This window comes from Crocodylus porosus, unplaced genomic scaffold, assembly GCF_001723895.1.
Source record: "Crocodylus porosus isolate Cpor-Errol unplaced genomic scaffold, CroPor_comp1, whole genome shotgun sequence".
Lineage (NCBI taxonomy): Eukaryota > Metazoa > Chordata > Crocodylia > Crocodylidae > Crocodylus > Crocodylus porosus.
Genome location: NW_017728909.1, coordinates 35,499,965 through 35,522,726, shown reverse-complemented (window position 1 = coordinate 35,522,726; position 22,762 = coordinate 35,499,965). Strand labels below are relative to the sequence as shown.

Genomic DNA, 22,762 nt, shown 5'->3' with positions numbered 1-22,762 from the left:
CCCAGCTGACTTCCTGCCCTTTGGGCAGGGGGCTGGACTCGATGATCTCCCGAGGTCCCTTCCAGCCCTGATGTCTATGATATCTATGATGTCCAAAGCTGGCTGCATCTACATGAGTGCTTTACTGCAGAGTAGTCTAATTAGCTCTGCAGTAAAGCATCACGATCTACACACATGCTCGTATTAGGGCATAGTACAATAACTCTGTTGGGGGCAGTACTATCTTATGGCAGAGTAAGTAACCACTGAAATGTATGTGTAGATGGTAACAGGGGCTGGCTGGGGCATTAGGGTGCTAAAGTGTGGGAGCTGCCTTCCGCCTAACCACTTGGCTCCACACTCTCAGCACTTTCATGCCCCAGCCAGCTTCTTTGCTGCTAGACACTGACTCCCCTGTGCCTTCTCCCAGTCTGGGGCTGCTCTGCCCTGGGTCAGGTGCACATGTAGATGCTGTGCCTACAAGCAGTTTCCTCTGGCTTAAATGGCTCAGGAGTTTACTGCATCGCATTAATTGCACGTGTAGATGCACCCACTGGGTGTAACAGCACATGTAATGAGTGCTGTTTACTCATACCTACATTGCACAAAGAGTACGTGGGCTAAATTCTTCCTCCACCAGGTCTCTGGTACTCCTAGAGGATACCCTTGGCACTCCTGAAGGATTCAGTGTTTCCAGTGATGCTCCCATACAGGATTCTGACATCAGGAGCAACTGCCTATAGATCTCCTGGCAGAGGTACAACCTTGCACCAGATTTATTTTCAAGAGCCTCATAATCCTCTTGGAGGGACTGTACTGTTAATATTGGCTTGTGTATGTTGCACATAACCATCCATGCTATTTATTATAAAGAATCTGTTAGAACTGTCTATATCTTCCATCCTTCTTTGCTTCATACAGTGCCTCAAGCTATCTGCTACCTGGGTCCCAAAGCTTAATTATCCAAACTTGTCTAGCTACAATAATTCTGAATACAGAAAATCCAAATAATTGAGTGTCAGGTTTTCAGGACACTTTGTGAAAGAGAAATGAGAGCAATACACAAGACACACTCAAAGAGGCAAGAAACTATCTTGTGATGGTTTTCTCTTTTTTTTAATAAACAATCTTCATAGAATTTTCTATTTACATTTTTAATACTTAGTCTGTCATTTTCACAATTCATCAACCTTCTTTTGTTAACATTGCAAAGCTGGCATTTTCAGTGATACATGGTTCTAACTACCCTGGGATGGTATCTTTGCCTTGGTGTCATGGCTTTAAGTAATTCTGGAACATCAAAAACACTTGTTTCTAATATATGGGAAACAAAGCCCATAGACTGATAGGCTGCTTAATTTTATATTCAGGCAAATACTCTTTCTTCTTTTTTGAGCATTTTCATGTTGGTGACATTATTATTAATCATTGCCAGCAATGTGAATATATGGAGAACATTTTGCCACTTGTGCCAAAATAAAAACCCAATACTGCAAGGTTCTGAGTGCCTCGCAATTTCAATTAGCTTCATTGGTTTTCCTTTGCATTGTTGCAAGGTTGGACACCTACATTAGATATAAGAATTACTAGCACAGTGGATTATGACACAAAACCAAAGAGAAATTAAAACACTTGATGGTCTAGTTTCTAGCAGCTTTTAACAGGAATGTACCATGGTTGTGTTTACGTGCTGCAAAATAGATTCACAGGCTGACAGACCTTTTCAAAGGTCTTCCTTCTTTTTCATGATGATCTGCCTGATCAAAGATGCTACTTCTGGCTTGATGTTTTCTATGGGCTCTTCAGGTCTCCAGAATTTCACAACTTTACCCTTTGGGCTGACAAGGTACTTCCAGAAATTCCACCTAGGTTCTTTCTTTGAAGAATCTGTAAGGATAACATCAGAGAGCTTTAATGACACCAGATACTTGTCTGATATATCAGATACTTAACCAAGGTTAATAAAGAAAGATACCTCCCCCCCAATTTGTGTTACATGGTTCTGTTGCTTTAGGTGGATAACATGAAAGAATTTTTACCTCCCTGCTCTTCTGAACTTTCTTTGTAGCAGGCCACGGCAGAGAGCTACATTGTGGCCATGTCTATATTGTTTCCCAACCCAAGTCAAAGACTTTTCAAGAAACAAGCCTAGGACCCAGTCCTTACACTGCCCTAACTACTAGCTGCTGTTACATAAGAGAGTCATCACCACCACCGCCCTGGTTTTTAACAGAAGGGGCTGTGGCTGTTGTGTTGTTAAAGTCAGTGCTGTCAGCATGCATTAGGTGTGCTCAGAGTTCATTTACTGGCTGGGCCTCTCACTTTAGGCACATGGACACTCAGTTTGGTATCCTAAATTGCCTTAAGTGTGAGATAGGTGCAGAGATGTCAAGTTCACTCAAGGCAGCAGCTGTTTTAGGTTTGTGCAAAACTTTAAATGTTTGAGTCAGTCTTCTATCAAAATGTATGCACATAAATGCCTCTCAGGCCTTTATCCTTTAGGCTTGTTTAACGTGATAATATGCCACTCCCAGTTGCTTTCAAGGTGGAGAGCTTAAGAGCAGTTACAGAGCATGCACTCAGGAGCCCTTTTAGCTGCCTACACTACCTAATAACTGGGCTTTGGTGACTGCAGAAAAAAGTAGACTTGTTTCCTGACAGCTTTTTCCCTGGCTCTCTCTGCTCATACCTGAAGTTGTTTATTACCTAGAGGGACAAGTGAAGCACCTAAGTCCAGGAAATGTTTTGGGTTGTGACTTCTAGTCTCAAATAGGTGACTCAGGGCTATTGGTAAGTCCCAAATCTGGGAGAGAGGTAGGATTTCAGCTACACACTATCTCCAGCACTTTTAACTGGCAGATGGCATGCTAAACTAGGGGACATGCACATCTATTGTGAGGCACATAACTCTCTCCATTCCTTGTGTGGGGAACATAAGGCTCTTAACTCAGTGTTGTGAATTCCACTCCTGGACCTAAATAGGTGAGGCAGTTCTCAGTATCTCCATGGCTAAGTGCCCCTTGTGGATCTGGGCTTAAGGATATAGCTACACAGCTCAGTACCATGCCATGCAGCTAGCCAGGGTAGGCACATTAGCACATTGCTGTGCCTGGGCTACAAAAAGTCTTGCTTCTCAGCAGAACTAATTAGTTTGGGTGCAAGTGCATCCTAACACACCTATACTGCTTCTAGAGCTATCTTATACTCTGATTCTGTTTAGCACTGTCCTGACATACCATCACTCAAAGACACATTAAAAATCTGTCAGCCAAGGAAATTGAACCTAAAATTCAAGACTAGGGCTATCCTTTCATGTAAGTGTATTCTCTGTAAGCTACAGGCCTGGTTCAAAGCACTTGGAATTCCATGGAGTTTTTTTGGCTAGCTTTAATGAGCTTGGGATGAAACTTCAAATGAACACAGCCTCAATGATATGAGTAATGAATATTTATGAATAAGTTTTTAAGGCTGGACCACAAAATGACATGTTGAGGTAATGATGATCAGCCATTTACAATGCTGCAATATATTTTCCTCCTAGCATGTATGCATAATTTACATCTAGACAAACAAGAGGCAAGAAGGGAATTTGCTGTTCTGCCTATGCATCAATTAACTGTACTGGAAATATTAGGATAATAATGGTCATACTCCACTATTAAATTCTAAGAACAGTCATAGTTAATGCAGTTCTTTGGACAACTTTCCTGATGAAACATTTTTTTGTAACAAGAAGAAAAATAACAATTTAAATGAGGTCATTACCCATTTGCTTTTAAAACAATAAGAATGCAGTTAAAATGCAGCATAAGATGCAAAAAGCAAATATTTACCTACGAGAAATTTAAATGCAGGTTCTGCTTCAGATCCTAGAATCTTAATTTTGTAGAAAATTGGGAAAGTTACTCCATAGTTTCCCTTGGCAAAAGATTCTATTTCTTGGCTTGAGCTAGGCTCCGATTCTCCAAACTGATTGCAGGGAAAGGCCAGCACAGTGAAGTGGGATGGACCAAACTCTCTGTGTAATTCTTGCAGCTCAATGTAATTTTTGTCTGTGTGCTGGCAGTAACTGGCCACGTTTACAACCAGAGATGCCTTCAAGGAAATAGAAAGTGGAACATTTAGAAAGAAAGAAACTACGCAGCCACTCCTGCTTAAAAAATAGATATGCCCGCTTGAGCATAATATCAAGTACCATAAAACAAAGCACCTGAAAACATATTTTCTTTAAGAGACATTGTTTTAATAAACATTCCTAGAATGTCTCAAATGTTACAAGTTTGTTTAAAACTAAACACAATCGGACCTTTCAGGCATGTGCATAGTAAATAATTGTGCATTTTATTAATTAGATCTGCTTCTAAAATGTAATCCTGATATTCTCAACCACTGCAAATAAAACACAATAGTTCCGTAGTTAGAGCAGTTCAGTGCATGAGACATTCTAGCTGACTATTTTACTAGATTCTCATTATTAGTCTTTTATTTTTTTAAAGTCTAACAAAGTAAAATGTATCTGTACTTAAAGCTTATTGCTAAAAGCGGAAGGAGAAGGGACTTAGCCCATCTCTCTGTCTCTCCATCTCTTGATGCTAGTTTTATCACATATAAATAGACTACATTGCTTGTTATTTAAAGAGTTAGGAGACAAAGAAAAAATGGTTTGAAGCTGCAACTTACTTTGCCTCTGTACTTCTCCAGAGAAACGATCCTCCCTTTTGAATCCTTCACTTCAAAAGAATAAAAGTCTTTGATTTTAGGTTTTAAGAATTTAAGTTGCAACAGACAGAGCATGACTGTGCACAACACCATGGACAGGAAAACAATAAACACCCTGGCTTTGGGCACTGAACATTTTAAAGGATAGGTGGCGAGAGGCTCCATTTTGGAAAAAAATTGAGAAGCCTCAGCAGGCCTGGAATGTGAGGAGGAGCTGCAACATGAAACCCGCAGCAGTTCTGCACTGAACAAAAAAGGACCAGCCCCTCATTTCGTCCCACACTTAGATTAGGGTTTGGAAGCTGCTGCTACATCCCCAGTCCGCAAGTCAGCATGACCAGACTTTGAACCCCAGGTTTGACAATATATGTAAATGTCCTTCATTGTGAAAGAGAGAAATTAAATCTTTATTTCAATTATATAAAGAATTAACATTTCCCCTGAACTGACTCCTTTGAAATAGAAATATGGTATGGACAGTTAAAGGATATACATGTGTGGGACCTGGCTATGTATCGAACTCTTTCACTGTAATTGATTTGCCTGTCTGTTCTATCCCACTGTAAGTGGAAACTAAATCAGAGTAAATGTTAAGGCTAGGGACAAAAATGACTCACAAACCAGTATAAGAGATCAGAAACCAGTTTAAATCTGGTATACAACATGGTTAAGAACAGAAGTTACACATAAAGGGCGGTACACATTGAGGGCTATAAGCTGTACAGAAAGGATAGAGTAGGGAGAGTGGGAGGGGTTGTGCTCTATGTCAAGGAGCATTATACATTGACCCTTATCAAAATGGAATTGGAGGAGGAGAAAGTAGAAGGATTGTGGGTTAGGATACATGGAGGTCAAGGGGAAAGGGATTTGGTGGTAGGGGTCTGCTACAGACCCCACACCAAGGGGAAGAACTAGATTTGGAACTCCTGAGGCAGCTCTCGGAGAACATAAAGACTAGAGAAGCGGTAGTCACGGGGGACCTAAACTACTCTGACATCTGCTGGGAGATGCAGACAGCAAATTCCCATTGTTCACGCAGGTTCCTGTCCTGTGTACAGGACCTCCACCTGATGCAGGAGGTACATGCTCCCACTAGGGGGAATGCCATACTGGACCTGGTATTGGTAACGGGGGATAGGGGACCTATAGATCAGTGGTCAGTGAGGGAAGTTTAAGCCCCCTCCCCCACGTGCAAGGGACCCCAGCCAAGGTCTGCATGGCAGGGGTGAAGCAGCCCCTGGTTGCTTTTCCCCTGCTCCCCAATGGAGCAGAGGAGCTGGGGGCATAGCCAAACACCAGCCAGGTCAGCATTCTTAGGCAGAAGAGGGGAGGGGTTTTAAGCCCCGCTTCCCCCCACCTCAGTATGCTGGCCTGGCCCCATCCCTCTGCTGGCCTCCCATGTCGGGCTACACCCTCTGCCCCTTTGCTCCAGTAGGGAGCAGGGGAAAAGCCAACCAGGGGCTGTTTCACCCCTGCTAGGCAGACCCCAGCTGGGGTCCTGTGTGGGCAGGGGAAGGAGTTTAAACCCCGCTCCTTGGTTATGTACCCAGCTGCAGTTTGCCCTGGGTGTGGGGACAGCACCTGCCATGCTTCTGCCCCGCCACTCAAGGAGGGAAGAGGCCAGCCCTTACGGGAGCTTTCTCTCTTTCATGAGTGGAGAGCAGGGAGCATGGCCATGCCCTGGCATGCTGAAGGAGGGGGATTAAACCATGCCCCCTCCACTATGGTGAGTAGTGGGTGGGGGGCAAAAGTCTGGCAGGGCCTGTCCCCCCCCAGGTAAACCCTGGCTGGGGCCTCAGCCTGTGAGCCCCCAGCTGGGCTGTGGTCATTCCCTTAGCTTTCTGCTTGACCAGTGGCTGCCCCCTCCCCCTCAAGGAAGACCTGGGCTGCAGTCCTGTGCACCCAGGGAAGGCGTTTAAACCTCTTCCCTCCCCACCTCAGCCTGTGGGCCCCTGCCCGGGGCATGGCCACACCCCCTGCCCGGGGCATGGCCACACCCCCTGCCCTCCCCTTGAGTGGGGGCAAACCCTGGCAGGGACTGCCTTCCCCCTCAAGCAGGGAGCATGGGACAGAATCATGGCAGGGGCCGCCCCCCCCAAGCAGACCAGGGCTGGGGTCCCAGCCTAGGAGGGGGTTTAAACCCATCTCTGTCCCCACCTCTGAGTGCTGGTTCCAGGCTGGGGTCTGGCCAGGCACCCCACTTTCTGCTTGAGCTATGGGGGTAAAAACCTGGTAGGGGCTGCCCACCATCAGACCCTGACTGGGGTCCATGTGGGACTGGGATGGGGTTTTAATCTCCTCTCTCCCCACCTCAGTGTGTGAGCCCCAGGCTGGGGAATGGCCACACCCCACTCTGCTCAAGGGTGGGCAAAAGCCTGGCAGGGGCCGTCCCATCTCCCAACCAGACAGTCCCTGGCTGGGGTCCCCTGCAGGCCAGGAATAGGGTTTAACCCCCCACCCCCTTCTCAGCATGGTGGCCTGGGCTGGGAGCAGGGAGTGGGGGATAAGCCTGGCAGGGGTGCCCCCCCTGCTCCCCCCGACAGATCCAGGCTGGTGTCCATTGTGGGCCAGGGAGCGGAGTTTAAAGCTCCCCTCCCCCTGGCCTCAGCATGCTGGCCCCAGGCTGGGGCCTGGCCACATTCCTTCTGCTTGTGCAGGGTGGTGGGGAAAACCTCTCTTCCCTTTGGCAGTGGCTGGGAGGTGTGCTCCAGTGTCCCCCAGCTTTGGGCCTGAGCCACTGCAGGCATATGGCTGGATTTCTGGAATCAGAAGTGAATGCCTGTTCACTTGCATCTTGGTTCAACGTGTGCAGTTTAGATTAAGCTGCAAAGATTGAATCGATGCAGCCTCAGGCTTTGTGACTGTCTGTACTTAGCCCAGAAGTTCAGTGCACATAAATCGCTTTTTTTTGGCTATCAGAATGGCCAAAAAGGTTTAAGATAAACCTGGATGAATGTAATATCAGACTTAACTGATTTAGGTTAAATCAGTTTATTGACCTTCTGTCTCAGATCCTTTCCAGGGAGAGAGGACCCCTGGGAAGGGACAACATCTACCTCACATGGAGGGGTAAGTCCCTGTTCTTGACCAGGATGGATGATTTTTTAGATAAGGCTTTAAGTTAAGGTCACCAGGGAACAGGTAAACACTGACTGGAACATGCCAAGGGACCAGAACACAAGAAAGCTCCAAAACTGGGGACACCAGGAGAGCCACTCTTGCAATAGCTGAGGGAATCATTCTCCCTTAATGTGATAGGAAATCAAATCTCTCAACTGGAGGATTCAGGTGCCCGTACACTAATGCCAGGAGCATGGGAAACCAGCAGGAGGAGCTAGCCCTCCTACTCTCCAGTGGGCATTATGATCTAGTAGGGATTACAGAGCCCTGGTGGGACTTGTCACATGGTTGGAATGTAGCTGTGATGCCCTCTGTTGATGCTGTGAGTATCTCCCCGCTCCCTGGGTCAGGCCCCAGACTCACCTGCCATGACTTGATGGATCTGTAATAGAAAGGAGGGGTTTGGTGGTATTCCTACCCTGGCCCAGAGATGGTAATACTCATGAGGTTGATGTAACTGGTCCTGGGGCTCCGCCTCCACTACACTCCAGTCCACTTGCCTACTGTGAGGGCTGTTGTGTCATCATTCTATCTCCTGGCACTGTCCTCTTATGGCCTCCCGTTGGGCCTTGGCTCCACCAGCCACAATATGCGCTGCAGGCTTGTAGTTTCAGCCTGCTGTCAGCCCCTGCTTTGGCCCTATGCCAGGTTTGGATCTGCTGTGCACGCCACAAGCTCAAAGATGGCTGTGCCTTTCCAGGGCCCCAGGACAGTGCTGAGCCCCACACCCTCTCTAGGGAGCTTGGTCCTGCTAGCTCTCTTACAATGCCCCCTGCTCACCCGTGGCGGAACAGTGTCATAGGGGGGAGGAGAAAGTTGCAATGCTGGGTTGTACCCCAGCAAGCTCAGTGCCTTGCTTCCCACCTTTTTTCCCCCTGCACCCAACTTCTGCCAGGGTTTTTAACTCTCCCATGGTGGTGATCGCAGCTGATGTCATCAGCTGGTTGCTGCCCAGTCTGATTGACAGCCGCCTGAAAAGCTGGTGCAGTGCTGGCTTGTGCAGCTTCAACCCTGCCTCTGCCTCCCTCCTAGGTAAGGAGGGCATGGTGAGAGGTGTAGGTGTAACTGTAGGTATATACTACAGGCTACTAAAGTAGGGGGAGGAGCTCGATCTGGAGTTCTCTCTAGAACTGGAAGAGGCCGCGCATGTGTGGGACGTGGTTGTCATGGATAACTTCAGTTACCCAGTGTAACATGGGGCCTTCTTGGGGCTGATTTACCTTTGGTCCACCCACCTGTTTCTGGGCCAACCACCTGCCTTCTAGCTTTGTTGTTAATTAATTGAAGATCTTAATTAGGTGGCAAGCTGCCCATTTCTTTCCCCGATGCCAGGGCGCACTATCTGCAGCTCCATACCTCCCCTACACTGCAGCCCATGCCTCACAGATGGCCCCACACTGGGCCCCAGAATCCTCCTATCAGGACCCCTCCAAGGTCCCTCCATTCAGACAACCTACCCTGCCTTTATTCAGACTGTCTAGCTCCCTGAAACTATTTTCCCCTCTGCGGTGTGGTCCCCCCAGGACCTTTGGCCATACAGGCCCTGGCCTCACCTCCAAGGCAAGTTGGAAATCCCAGGCCCTTCTAGCTGTGGGAGTCCCTCACTGTGGGCCCCTGGCCCTTTTGACAGTCCCGGTCCTGGCCCCAACATTGACCAGTCAAGGGTACTCTCTCAATCAGGTCTGAGTCTTTAGCCCCACTCTCTCCCCTGGGGTCTGCCCTCCAGGCCCTAGTAGCAGGTAACCCACCTGGTTCTGAGAGCTGGGGTTAAGGCGCCCTGACCCACCTTTCACTGGTGTGGTAACTGGCCTAGCATTTCCTGGGGGCTCCCTCACCACTGAGAGCCCCACTAGGCCACCCACTCCTGGCAGGGTGCAGTTTTAGGTCATGCCCAGGACCAGGAGCCTCCTAGCCATCCCCTACAGCTCCTCCCTTACCTCCAGGATGATACATGAAGCTTCACAACCAGGCAATGTTGCTGCCTGTCCTGCCAGCAGGGAACTGAACTGTTTATATAGGCAGCCAGGGATCTAAAATGGCTGCCACAATCAAGCACCTGCTTAAAGTGGCAGGCACAAACAGTGCCCTGCCACACCCAGACATCTCTTAGGAGGAACACTCAGCTAAGTCAGAACAGATGCATTGCTTCCTGACCTGTAATGAAGAGCTCTACCTGGCTCAGAAAGTGCACGGGCCAGCCGGAGGTAATGCTCTCCTAGACTTGGTCTTGGCCAAAGGAGATGACCTGGTGAGCAACTTTGAATATAGAAGGTAGCTTGGGTGACAGCGACCACAAAACCATCATGTTAATTGTCCATCGCAAGGCAGGCAAATCACCTAGCAGGGTTGAAGTTTTGGACTTCAAAACAAATGAATTTCAACAGGTTCAGGGCAATAGTAGGGGAAGCACTGTGGGACCAGGAATCAAGGGTGAAAGGAGTGCATGAAGAGTGATCATTCCTCAAGTCCTTGAAGCATAAAACAAGTCCATTCCCATGCAGAGGAAAGGTAGCAGGAGGGCTTGTAAGCCCTTTTGGCTTAATAGGGATATCATGGTCCTCTTGAAAATGAAGAAAGAGGCATAAAAACAATGGAGACTTGGGACAGTCCCCAAGGAGGACTATATAACACAGCCCACACTTGTTAGGTATATAGGGCACAGGAGGAAAACAAATGGAAGTGTGGGGCCATTGCTTAACAACTCAAGACAGCTGGTTACCAACACTCAGGAGAAAACAAATCCTAGATGACTACTCTGCTTTGATATTTAACTGGAATAAGGGGAAAATCGTACTAGATAAATTTTGGAATGGACATGGTGGGAATGACTGCCTTCCTACTATTGATGTTGAGCTGGTGCATGATCAGTTTGAAAAGTTAGATATTTATAAGTCAGCAGGACTGGCTGAACTTCATCCAAGAGTGCTGAAGGAGCTGGCTGAAGTGATCGTGGGATCTCTAGTGAAACTCTTCTAAAACTTGTGGTGCTTGGGGGAGGTCCCTGAAGACTGGAAGAAGGCCAATGTTGTGCCCATCTTCAAGAAGGGGAGGAGAGAGGACCCGGGCAGCTATAGGCCAATTAGCCTAACTTCTATCCCAGGGAAAATCCTGGAAAAATTAATCAAGGAGTCTATGTGCAATATACTTGCAGAAGGTAGGATTCTGAATGACAGCCAGCATGGCTTCGTTGTGAGGCAGGTCTTGTCTTACCAATCTCATCTCCTACGACCCAGTAACTTGCCACTTGGACCTGGTTAAGAGAGAGGAGGTTGACATTGTATACTTAGACTTCCAAAAGGCCTTTGATCTCATATCCCATTATGTTATCATGGGAAAATTGAAGGATTGCAGGTTTAGCTGCCTGACAGCTAGGTGGGTAGGAAGCTGGCTGCTAGGTAGGACCCAGAGTGTTCTAATGAATGGATCTGTGTCATCCTGGTGAGAAGTGACCAGTGGTGTCCCTCAGGGGTCTGTGCTTGGTGCAGTGCTTTTCAACATCTTTATCAATGATTTGCCTGTGGGGGTGAAGAGCTCATTGGTCAAGTTCGCTGATGACACCGAGTTGTGGGGGAGCATGGTCACACTTGAAGTTAGGTTGCAGATGCATGTGGACCTAGACAAGCTGGCAGGCTGGGTGGATCGGAACCAGATGAAGTTCAACATTGAGAAGTGCAAAGTGCTTCATCTGGGGACAAACAATCCCCAACATATTTACAGGTTTGGTGGTGCCAAACTGACTAGCACCAAGAACGAAAGGGACTTAGGGGTGATAATAGACCATAGTATGAACATGAGCTGTCAGTGTGATGCTGTAGCCAGCAGGGCAAACAATACTGTGGCATGCATCAACCGATGCATCTCAAGCAAAACCAAGGAAGTGATTCTTTCACTTTATTCAGCATTGGTGAGACCGCAGCTGGAGTACTGCTTCCATTTCTGGGCACCGCACTTCAACAAGAACGTAGAAAAGCTTGAGAGAGTCCAGAGAAGTGCCACCCGTACGATCAGAGTCTTACACAGCAAGCAATATGAGGAAAGGCTGAGGGATTTGTGTCTCTTTAGCCTAAAAAAGAATAGTCTGAGAGGGGATTTGGTAGCAGCTTTCTGCTATATCAGGGGAATACATCAAGGGCTTGGTGAACAGCTGGGGTACCCTTGGAGAAAACCAGGAGTAATGGCCACAAACTCCTGGAAGACCATTTCAGGCTTAACTCTAGGAGAAACTTCTTCACAGTTAGTGTCCTGACTGTGGAATATACTTCCTCCAGAGGTGATGCAATCACGTACCATGGAAATCTTCAAGAGGAGACTGGATGGTCAGCTTGCCAGGGTCACCTGACCCCAGTTGTCTTTCCTGCCTGGTGCAGGAGAGCTGGACCCAGTGATCTTGTGAGGTCCCTTCCAGCCCTTTATAATCTATGAATCTAAGCTAACTCATGGTCCTGAGCATCCTAGGATGCTTTGCACCTCCCTCACAAGCCCCTGCCCTTGCAGGGTGGGTGGGCTAGCCTTGGCCCAAGGTATCTGCTCCAGCAGAGCAGGGAGGTATGCTTTAGCGGCCCCCAGGTCCTGGTCTGGGCCACTGCAGTTATGTGGCTGCATTTCTGAAATCAAAAGTGAATGCTTGTTCACTGGCTTATCAGTTCAATCTACACAGCTTAGACTAACCTACAAAAATTGAAATGATTCAGCCCCAGGCTTTTTGACTGTCTGCACTTAGCCTAAGAGACAATGAAAGAGGTAAACTGTTCTGGTTTAGCTTCTTGCTGGTGGAGGAAGACAGTAGTTATACAGACACTTCAGTGGATCTGCTGTTGTGTAGTAAGCCCTTCCCCTGCTTTTAACCTGGTGCAACTATTCCACCTATCCATTCACTGAATCCGAGTTGTACTTCAGAAAGCTTGATTTTTCTGTTATTGCCATTCTCTTTGCAGCTGTGTAACACTGTCAACTTTGGTGGAGATAGTGCCTGCCCCAAAGACCATTCGTGTGTAAGTAATTGCTCCAAGTAAAATAGAGGGGCAGGAAACTTTTGCCTTGTAGCCCAATAATCTAGTAGCTGGGGCACTCAACCAAGCGAACAGGAGACCTGAGTTCTAGGCCCTCTCCTTCAGCCTCGTTTGAAGCTGCCTCTTTTGCAAAACCAGGCTACAGGCTAGCAGGGTGGATTGTTTTAAATCAAGTCCATTTAAACTCCTGATTTAAATCTACAAACCAAAAGCCTGATTTAATGAATTGATTTTTATCAAATTGTCCATAGTGTGTGTACACATGCGTGTATATTTTAAAGAAAGGTGTATTTTCAATGGTTGATATAACAAAACGTGTTGATTTACAACTAAGTTTTTACAGTACATTGTGTGTGTGTGTGTGTGTGTGTGTGTGTGTGTGTGTGTGTGTGTGTGTACCTATATAACAAAACTATCATATATATATCATTTTTGAAACAGCCTGGGTAAAAAAAGTAATTCTCTCATTTTATAGAGAATTAGAGAAGTAGGAACTAAAGCTAGAATGATTTTCTCCTACACTTTTTACAAAAATTTCCCCAGGATGACTTGAAATATTTGGTTAAATTCACTAGCCAAAGATCATTCTACTGTTAATAACAGTTAATTCTAGTGTTTTATTAATTAGTTGTAAATGTGCATCATGTTTTGATTTAACAAAAAGTTTCTATATCCAAATATTAAAGTTGTATTTAATATGCTTGAAGGTCTTGTTTTATGTGTTTAACTAAATTCAGGTTTTCATCTTAATGCAGCTTGATACAAATATGAATAAAAAGGTAACCATCCAGTGAATAATTTATATTTCAGCATTTTATAGCTTACCAAATGTAGGATTTCTAACAATTAAATTTATTAAGCAATACAGTTATAGCTTATTAAACAAAATGTTAATGTTTTGGATGCAGAATCTTTTTAAAAATCAAAACATGGTGCACATTTACAACTAATTTATGAAACTCTAGAATTAACTGTTATTTACAATAGAATGAGCTTTGTTCATGAATTTAACCAATTATTTCAGGTCATCCTGCAGAAAATTTTCTAAAATATGAGGGGTGGAAGTCATTCTAACTTAAATTTCTACTTGTCTAATTCTCTTTAAAACAAGACAATTTTTTTTTTTACCCAGGCTGTTAAAAATTTTTTTTATCTTCTTTCTTTCAAGTTTTTAGAACTCATGTATCTCCCCCTCCTCCCCTTTTTTATTCATAGACTAGAAGAGAAAAAACAAGCTTTCCTGATTTTCCACTCCCAATCAGTTCCTCAGCTTTGAATGCACCTGCAGAAGAGGCTACTGTTGTTAAAAGCTGGTTTAGCACTTCCACAAATTCTGGTTTCAGGTCTTTGCTAGTGATTTCCACCAGTTCAGTGGTATGACTTTCTTTAAAACATCCTCAGAAAGAAATGTACTGCTTGCATGGTTCACCTGTAGCTCTGAAATTTATTATGGTTGATGGGTGAATGATGGGTGATTAGTAAATGCCCATGTCATAACAGCATTTTCCTGTTTGGCAGTTACGCATCTACCCTGGTACTGTATGTTAAAAATATTGTCAAGAAAATCCGCTGGAGTAAGTGTTTGATCCATCCACTTCTTTACTGCCTGTAATTTAACTTTTCTGCTGGGTATTTCTTGCTTTAATATTTCTTGAAGTTCTTTCCAAATTTCAACAGCAGTTGCAATATAGCAGCATTCTTTCTGTAATTTGTCCAAGGCTGTGGAAATAGATTTTAGTGTATTCAGCATCTTTCTTTAGTTTAGTGTTGATTGTTCTGGTTGTGATACTTCCGTCAGTTTTGTCATGATTTTCTTCACAGATGAGCATCAAAATAGGCCAGTTCTTAATAAATTACTTAAAGCAGTCAACTACTGAATTCAGTTGTATTAGCATGGGGAAGAATTAGCTTCTTCACTGAAAATGAACTAAACTGGTTGTTTCAAAAGTATTTTGCAATTTCAACATTTTCCTTTAATCCTGGAATACTTACATCTTTGGCTAAAAGATGTATCAAATAAGCATTGCACCCATATGTTATAAATTTAAACTTTGCGTCACAATTTTTTTCTAAGTTTCTTATAATCTTTGCTGTGTTTGCAACATTATCTGCGACAAGTCTATGCACATGAAATATTGCATATTTTTAAAGGTTGACCTCAAAGTCATTCTTATATAGAGAAAAACTGGCCTTTAACTTTATAGTTTTTAGTAGAGGCTCATTGACTCAATATATTATTTTATTTAAATTATTTTACTAGATTATACTAAATTTATATCTTAGCCTATGATATATTAAATTCAAATTCTCTTTTAAGCTGATTTATTTTTAAAAATTAAAAATGATAAATAATATATAAAAACCCAATAAAACATCCACATTTTTTAATTTAAAAAAAAAATAAATTTTATCCAACCTGGCAGGTAGGCATTGCCCAGGCCCCTTCTCCAGCCCTCTTCTTGAAGCTGGCTCACTGCATCTTGCTTTTAATAGTGGATAAAGAGTACTGAGAATGGTTCTGCACTCCCACTGGGACGAAAAGAACTCAGGTTTTTCTCCTCTTCACAGCAGCATCCATCTCACTTGGCATGTCTACACATGCATTAATGCACCATAATTATGGCACATTAAGTTTAGTACCTGTAATAAAAGGTACAAACTTAATGCTCTGTAATTGGTGCTACTGCACAGCAGTGCCAGCGCGCTTTTTTACGTGATGCTAAGGTACAGTCGACTAATCCTACTGCTCATTAGCATGGCTATCACCATGACGTTGTAATACTTAATAGAATTAGTCTACTGTACTTCTAGTGTCTTGTGTAGACACATCCACTAAGTGACATGCCTTCAGGTTTGCTTTCTTCTTGCTGATCCCACATATCTCCCTCTCTTGGCTGCCCAGTGGACAATGCCTCCTTTTTATTGTCTGAAAACAGGAAGCATTTGTCCTGAATTCTATGTGGGGAACACTAATGCAAGGAAATAACTTTTTTTATAATGCACTTATCCTCCTTACCTGCTATTTTGATTCTTTTATTGTTCATTACCTATCAAGAGGGAGAGGTGGCTCCCTAAGCACATTAGGCAGCTCTGCTTCACTGTATTTGCTCGTAGGGAGCCTTTTACTCGTTTCCTACATCAAAGAGAAGGCAGAAGAGCTTCTGTAACGTGAGGAAGGAGCTGCAGCAGTAGTGGATTCTATGTAATGGAGAGAAGAATGCTTAGCAAAGAATGGCTTCTTCTTCACAGACCTGGAAATATCAAAGGAGGTTGATGAGACACGTCCAGCTGCTGCAGTTTGGAAATCAAGGCAGCGAGCAAATTTGGAGACATGCAAGGGCATGGAATCAAGTTGTTGCTGGGCCTGAGCAGTAGAAACATTTGCTGTGGGGGGGAAGCTCAGGGGATATATCCCATCTGTTGGGATGGACAAGGAATGGCAGGGAGAAGGAAAAATTTGTTGGGGCATATATTTTTGTTGGGAAGGGGAGGTACAATGGGGGGAAGATCAGTTTGTTGGGATCCAGATGGTGCATAGAGGGGCTGAAGATGAATTAACAGCGGCTGGCTGTGAGATCAGAAGCATGGATTTCTGGGGTTAAAGAATCAGTTGAGAGTTGGGTGGTAGATATATAGAATGTGGACAGCCTGGTTGAACTTGGGGTGTTGTGGGCACTATCAGGAGCTGGGCCGATAGACTGAATAAGGAGGCTGTTTAGAGAGGGCTAGTTCAAGGGCAGAGATTTGGGTGATAATCTTCAGGGAGGATAAAAAAAAAAAAAAATCAGTTGACTGTGGTCAGGGAATTGATTGATGGGGTGGGATAAAAGGCTGGAATGAGGCCAGAAGAAGGGGTGGGGGGGGATACTAGGAGACCAAAGGAAGGACTATGGAAAGTGTAGATGGATTTATGGACAAGGGGATGCACTGAGACTGAGAAGTAGATAATATGTTCATGTCCTGGGATGGGCAGAAGTTTAACTGAGCATATAACTGATTAAGAATATTTGGAGAAAGGTGATCTTGGCAGAGCATTGATTAAGGAGTTGAATTAGAGAGGTGGAGAAAGATGGGAAGGGAACTGGTTAGAGAAAAAAGTTATAGGGTCAGAAGTGTATCGTTTGCATAGGATATATAGTTTATTTCGGGTAGTGAGGTGATAGGGTAGGAGATGTGGTGCGGCAGAGTTTTGTTTGAGGGACCTGGCTGAAGAGAGGGATGGAATAGGACAGACTGATGAGTAGAACAAAAGCATAGACTAAAGGTTTCAGGTGTACAGAGAATGGATTGTAGCAGAGGCTGGACTGAAGGGCATACTGAGTTTGGGAAAGAAAAGCAGGGAAACAGAAGCTATTTGGAAATTCCCAGTATAACCAAGAAAAAAAGTATGGAAACTTTGAGAGAGAACAAAGAATGGGAGAAAGAAGTCAAAACATGACTGAATAAAAGGGGGATAAAATGAAGGAAAAAGCATTGATAGAGCAGGAAGGTGGAGAACAGGGCTTAGAAGGTTATGGCAAGAATGATGATTGTGAGGAGCTGAGGGTAAGATGGGGAAAAGCAGGGGAGGGAGTCCAGAAAATTAGGGAAGGAGAAACAAAGACAGAAAGTGAGCAGTAGAGAAGACGAAACAGGAAAGGAAAGGAAAATTAATGAATAAAGGGATTTTTAAGGAAGAATTTAAAAAGACAGTAACTTTTTCATTGTTATCACTTAAAAGAAAGATTGAAGGCAAAACATGTAAAAAATATATGCGTATGATTCGTCTTACTGTGGAGTATGCAGAGTTTAGAAGCTTTTGCTCAAAGCCTGGGGTCCTAGTATGCTAGCAATGTATCTGGAAAAAAGGGATAATCTGCTATATTGAAAATAAATCGAATTATAGTCAGAATGTAAATGGAGAAAGATAATATAATCTTAAATGTAGATTTTTTTTTTGTGTAAGGGAAACCCACACAGGATTTTGGCACTCAAGGTATGTGGGGGCACTTGTCCACATTACACCTCTCCTGTTACCATGTCACACTTTTCTTGTGTCCGTGTGACAAAAATCACCATTAAGCTAGCTAAATAGCATCTGTGTATCCATGTTCTCAGCCGAGTTGATCGTTTTAGATTTTTTTTTGTGTGGATATTTAAAGCACCTCCAACATGTTTTATTTTTAGCTCCTGAATTTTTTCCATGAGGGTTTTTTTTATCCTTTTAAATTTTCAATATGGATCTGATTTACACCCAAAAACATGATTTTCCCTGCTTTGCAACTATTACACCACCAGGTACTGCTTGGGTTCACTCAGTAATCCATGGAAATCCATTGAATCTCTATTGTAATACTTCAAGCAAGACTCCAGGAGCTAATCTTGCAATTTTTTACATAGTTTAAGGTTCAGACTAATGGAAAATATAACTTTTTTGGATTCCAAAAAAAATTGCTCCCTGTGTTTGCATGTACTTTGTGACAAAGATCAAAATGGTATGGGTCAGGCAGCTCAAGACTCAGGCTAATTACAATTACTTTTTGTTGGGCTGGATTTTCGGTTTTTGGTTTGGCAGGGCTGGGAGGGCAGGTCAGGAATGAAGGGGACCAGCAGGGCTGGGAGGGTAGGGATAACCTGGGTGGTACTCAGATGAGGTACCCCCTCTCCAATTGAAGGGATTTTAGCAAGTTTAGTGTGCTATGGGAGGGGTAGCCGCTAATGGGGGGCAGCTCTCCTCCTATCCCCTATAGAGCTGAGCGAAGACCAGTTGGAACTTAATCACATATGGGTTTAATAGGGAAAGAACAGGGTAGAACCTAACTTATAGGTGGAGGGCAAGGGGACCCTGGGAGGTAATGGTACCCGCCCCCTCCAGGCACCTCCAGGTGGGAAGCAGGGGAACAGAGAGGAGTCAAAGGATTTTAGGTGAACATACACATATAACAGAGACAAATCAATAACAGACTTGAAGTGCAGGGTTCACAAAATATAAGATGCAGGGTTTCCCAAAATATGAGAAGCAGATCCCCCAACATTTGAGGCATAGGTGCTCTGATGGGGTGGGAACCCACTCCTCAGTGGAGGTTTCTCTTTGTAAGCAACTCAACCCTCTGGGGCCCTGGCTGGGAATGGAACCCTGGTTTCTCATATGGCAGGGAAAAGCTGTGCCACTGAGCTGTTAATGCCTGGGCTCTTACTTGTAACTCCAGGCTCTAGTGCCACCACGATCCTCCATGTGCTGTCTGCATGCTGAGTGCTTCATGTCAGAGGGGGGTTGGAAAGAACCCAGGCTGCCACCTGCAGTTTGGGTTTTTGATCCCTCTGGGACCCACTGCACACCACTTCTGGGAGGGTAGGGGGCTGTGGATCAGGAGTGAAGGGCTGTGCTAAACTGTTATATGTGGCTGTTTCACCCAGCTCTGGGGTGTACCTCAGCCCTCCCTATACACTGTTATATGCAGCTGTTACACCCCAGAACTGGGTGCATATCTGCCATTCCCATGCACTGTTATATGTGGCTATTACACCCCAGAGCTAGGGCTACCCCATGCTATGCCACACTGGGGTACTCTCTTGGACACCCCTGACCAGATGGGTTTGACCAGGGAGAATTTCCAGTTGTAATCCCAGCCCAAAAACAGTTCCAGGAAAACCAGAAAACTAGAAAAACCACAGAGGTATGGCATGGGGTGGGCAAAGAAAGATTTCCACCTCTAATTCCAGCCCAAAAGAAATTTCTTATTTGAGCTCATATACTTAGTATAGCAGGCATGGGGGACTGTCAGTTGGCAGCCTAGCACGTACAAACTGTGCTTTGGGCTGGGCAAGACTCTGACCAGAGATGTCCAGGAGAGTCCCCTGGTGCCACAGAGGTATGCTGTGTGGTGGCCCAAGAATGATTTCTAGTTATACTCCCAGCCCCAAATCCAGTTCCTTATTTTGGTCCATATACCTAGCACCATGGCTGGGGTGCTATTAGTTGGCAGCCTGGCACGATCAAGCTGTGTTTTGGGCCAGGCAAGACTCTGGTCAGCAATGTCCAGGAGAGTCCCCTGGTGGCACACGGGCATGGTGTCAGGTGGCCTAGAAAAGATATCAACCTGTAATCTCAGGAAGCTGTACCCTACCCTACCCTGGCTGGCTGGCCACCAAACTATTGCCAAATCTGTTCTTTCTTGTCCCCCCCCGCAGTTTTTGACAGAATCTATTTTAAAGCCCCAAAATGGGGTTCCATCCAAGCTATAGGCATTCTTGCTCCCTTACAGTCTTTGGGGATTAATGGAGTTGCCAATATTCCTGGGTGACAGGGAAGCTGCCTATGCCAGCACTGCCCCCACACCCTTTGCCACCCTTTGGCACCACACAGTCCATTGGGCTTTCCAATGGGGGTGCACACCAAGGGCTTCATGCCTCGTCTATTAGCTTTGCTGGGGTGCTGGTTTTAGGGTGACCCCCACTGGTCACCCAGGCAGTTCCCTCATTGCCAGGACAGTTCCCCCTGACACCGACCACAGTGCCAGCCAGGGGTCCCTTCCCCACACCACCATGGGCAGTGGGGAAGAGGGGCTGTGTGGTGCAGATGTTTCTTGACCTTCAGTAGAGGCAGGCAGTTTGAAATTCAGTAAGCAAACCCTAGCATGTGGCCTGGGGAACCCCAGAACAGTGGATGGTGAGACCAGGCCACTCACTGTGAGCAGGGGGTCCCCCACAGCCCCAGCCCCAGGCAGAGGGGGGTCTGGCAGGGAATTTTGCAAGTGAAATGTTCTTGGAACTTCAGAAATGGGGGTGGGGGGGTGACTGATGAACAGAGCAAATAAAGTGCATGGCTTGCCAAGTGCAAGTCTCAGCTAAGCAGGCTTTTGCCAATTCTGGAAGAGAAAGCTAACATGTAGCATTCGTTTCATTGAGCCTGGGCTGTTTCTTTCTTCACCTCAACCCATGCCATGCCCCTGACGTGTGAGTGTGGGGGGTGTTAGCTCATGCTAGCCAGTGTGTAGTGATGCGGGGAGGAGGAGAGGGAGTTGGAGTAGGCTGATCATGGCCCCCCCAACCCCACTTTGGGGAAAGTTGTCCTGGGCACGGAGATCCCTAGTAGCTAAGGAAACTTAATCAATCTCAATAAGAACCCCAGGCCACCCCCACGTTGGTTCTCAGCTTTGGCAAAAATCCTGCTATTTGATGTGAGGATACAAATGACAGGAGACACAGGATTCTTTCTGTTTTACATAAAAATTCCTGTAGTAATATTTCTATTCAGTCTTTAGCCAGGGTAACCTGGGTACATGATACCCAGATGCCAACACACAGAGGCGGGGGCGGGGAGCCAGACCCTTTGTGTACCCTTGTGTAGCCCTAAGTGTCTCAAACAAAACTGCTAACAGTTCCCCGCAAAGAAGCAACCTGGCACAACCCAAGAAAATAAACCAACCAAAATATCAAATCGTGTGCTAAAATGCCACCTGGCAGTAAAGTAGTACTGAAAAGCAGGAGGGTAAAATTGTTCTGACATGCCCCCCAGTACAGTCCCACATTTTCTACTGCGGCCTGGGGCAAAGCTGCCTGCACAGGGCCTCCCCTCCCTATCCTCTGGCACACTGATGCTTGGGAATGAAAGCCCCAGTGCACATGGTGGGAGGGGCAGCAGCCAGAACTTCCAGCCCTAGCAGGCAAAGACCAAAACGCAGCACCCGTGTACCTGCTGCCCATGTCTCACGTACCCCCAGAGGTATGCATATCATGGGTTAAGAAACACTGCCCTAGAGCATTTAGTTATAGCGTAATAAGCCATTGCATAGTAAATCATGTCCATGTTACTTATTTAGCTGTCTGAAACTAAGAAAGAAAAGTTAAACCAGGAACATTTTTAGCAACTAAATGCCAAGTACATGTACAAGGGCCCTAGTTTTTCATAGTCCTAATTTCATCTAACAGGGTGCATCTACATATGCAATTAACATGTAGCAATGAACTCTGGTACATTTCATGATGGAGTTTATTGCTCCCAGGCACAGCATTTACACATGTGCCCAGGACCTCAGCACATTTATCCAGGTGGATCAGACCCAGCTGGCAGGGAGCCTGGGTGGGTCAGCCTGCCAGCCCAGGGCTGCTCCACCCTGGGTCAACATGTTGCAGAGGAGCTGGCTGGAGCACGAGGGTGCTATAGGGTGGGGCTAGCCAGCAAGCATCCCCTGCTCTGTAGCACCCTCACAGCCCAGCCAGCTCGGGTCACCGTCTACACGTTGATTTCAGCACAGGTCCCAGACAGTACTATCCTACAGCAAAGTTAATTAATTTACTGTGCCTTAATAGGAGCACATGCGTAGACATTGACGCTTTCCTGCGGAGCTAATTAGTAGGCCTATGAGAAGCAGCTAGTATTCACTTTGGATTCAGCTGATTCGGGGGACACTGATTTGATTCAGTAATTTGAATCACTGTCCTGAATTGTTTTGGCCAAATCAGATTTGGAGATTTGGCTGCTGCCCCACCTGCTGTCCCTTTAAAAAAAAGCACCACTCACTGGGCTGCTGCTAAATCTATGAATCATACAGGCCCATCCCCTGCCTGCTCTCCCAGCCCGGCAATTGCTGCCCTGCCTGCCCCAGGTCCCGGCACTTTGAAAAACAAAAAAAAGCCCTGACTCACCAGATGCTGCTGGGTGGGGTGAGGGGGCAATCCCCGCTGCCCCCAACTGCATGGGGGGCCCCCGACCCTCCCCCACTGTCCCAATCCCCCCCATGACTGCCTCACCTGCTGCAGCTCTGGCCCTTTAAGAAATAAACACCCCAGATAAACCCTGGACTTGCTGTTTCTGCCTGGCAGGAGGTGATCCCCACTGCTCCCCACTGTCCCATGCTTTATGAGGGGCTCTGCACAAGCCCCCTGAAACCCTGAGGCTGCTGCAGCTGTGAGTCCTGGGGTTTTTCTTGGTTCTTTTTTTCCTTAAAGGGCTG

General features: G+C 45.7%; 2 protein-coding genes across 4 annotated transcripts in view; one reads left to right on the top strand and one right to left on the bottom strand.

Moving 5' to 3' along the window:
• The window catches only part of CDC20B (cell division cycle 20B), a gene marked incomplete at its 5' end in the record, with an annotated part of 75,706 nt that overhangs the window by 6,220 nt on the left and 46,724 nt on the right, over positions 1-22,762 (top strand). Inside the window, one exon of the mRNA XM_019531696.1 lies at positions 12,753-12,809. Coding sequence (XP_019387241.1) covers positions 12,753-12,809 — 57 coding nt within the window. The remainder of the gene's footprint in view (positions 1-12,752; positions 12,810-22,762) is intronic.
• Positions 1,374-4,889, bottom strand: GPX8 (glutathione peroxidase 8 (putative)). Of its 3 annotated transcripts, none has more exons than XM_019532060.1 (3): positions 4,660-4,887; positions 3,813-4,074; positions 1,374-1,866 (listed from the first exon to the last, which is right to left on the bottom strand). In XM_019532060.1, exons 1-3 carry the CDS (start codon positions 4,861-4,863, stop codon positions 1,703-1,705), a joined length of 630 nt encoding a protein of 209 aa, XP_019387605.1. In that variant the 5' UTR covers positions 4,864-4,887; the 3' UTR covers positions 1,374-1,702. The 3 variants fall into 3 exon arrangements, with proteins under 3 accessions (XP_019387605.1, XP_019387606.1, XP_019387607.1); XM_019532061.1 differs by having other exon boundaries at positions 1,478-1,866; positions 3,817-4,074; positions 4,660-4,889; XM_019532062.1 differs by lacking the exon at positions 3,813-4,074 and having other exon boundaries at positions 1,478-1,866; positions 4,660-4,885.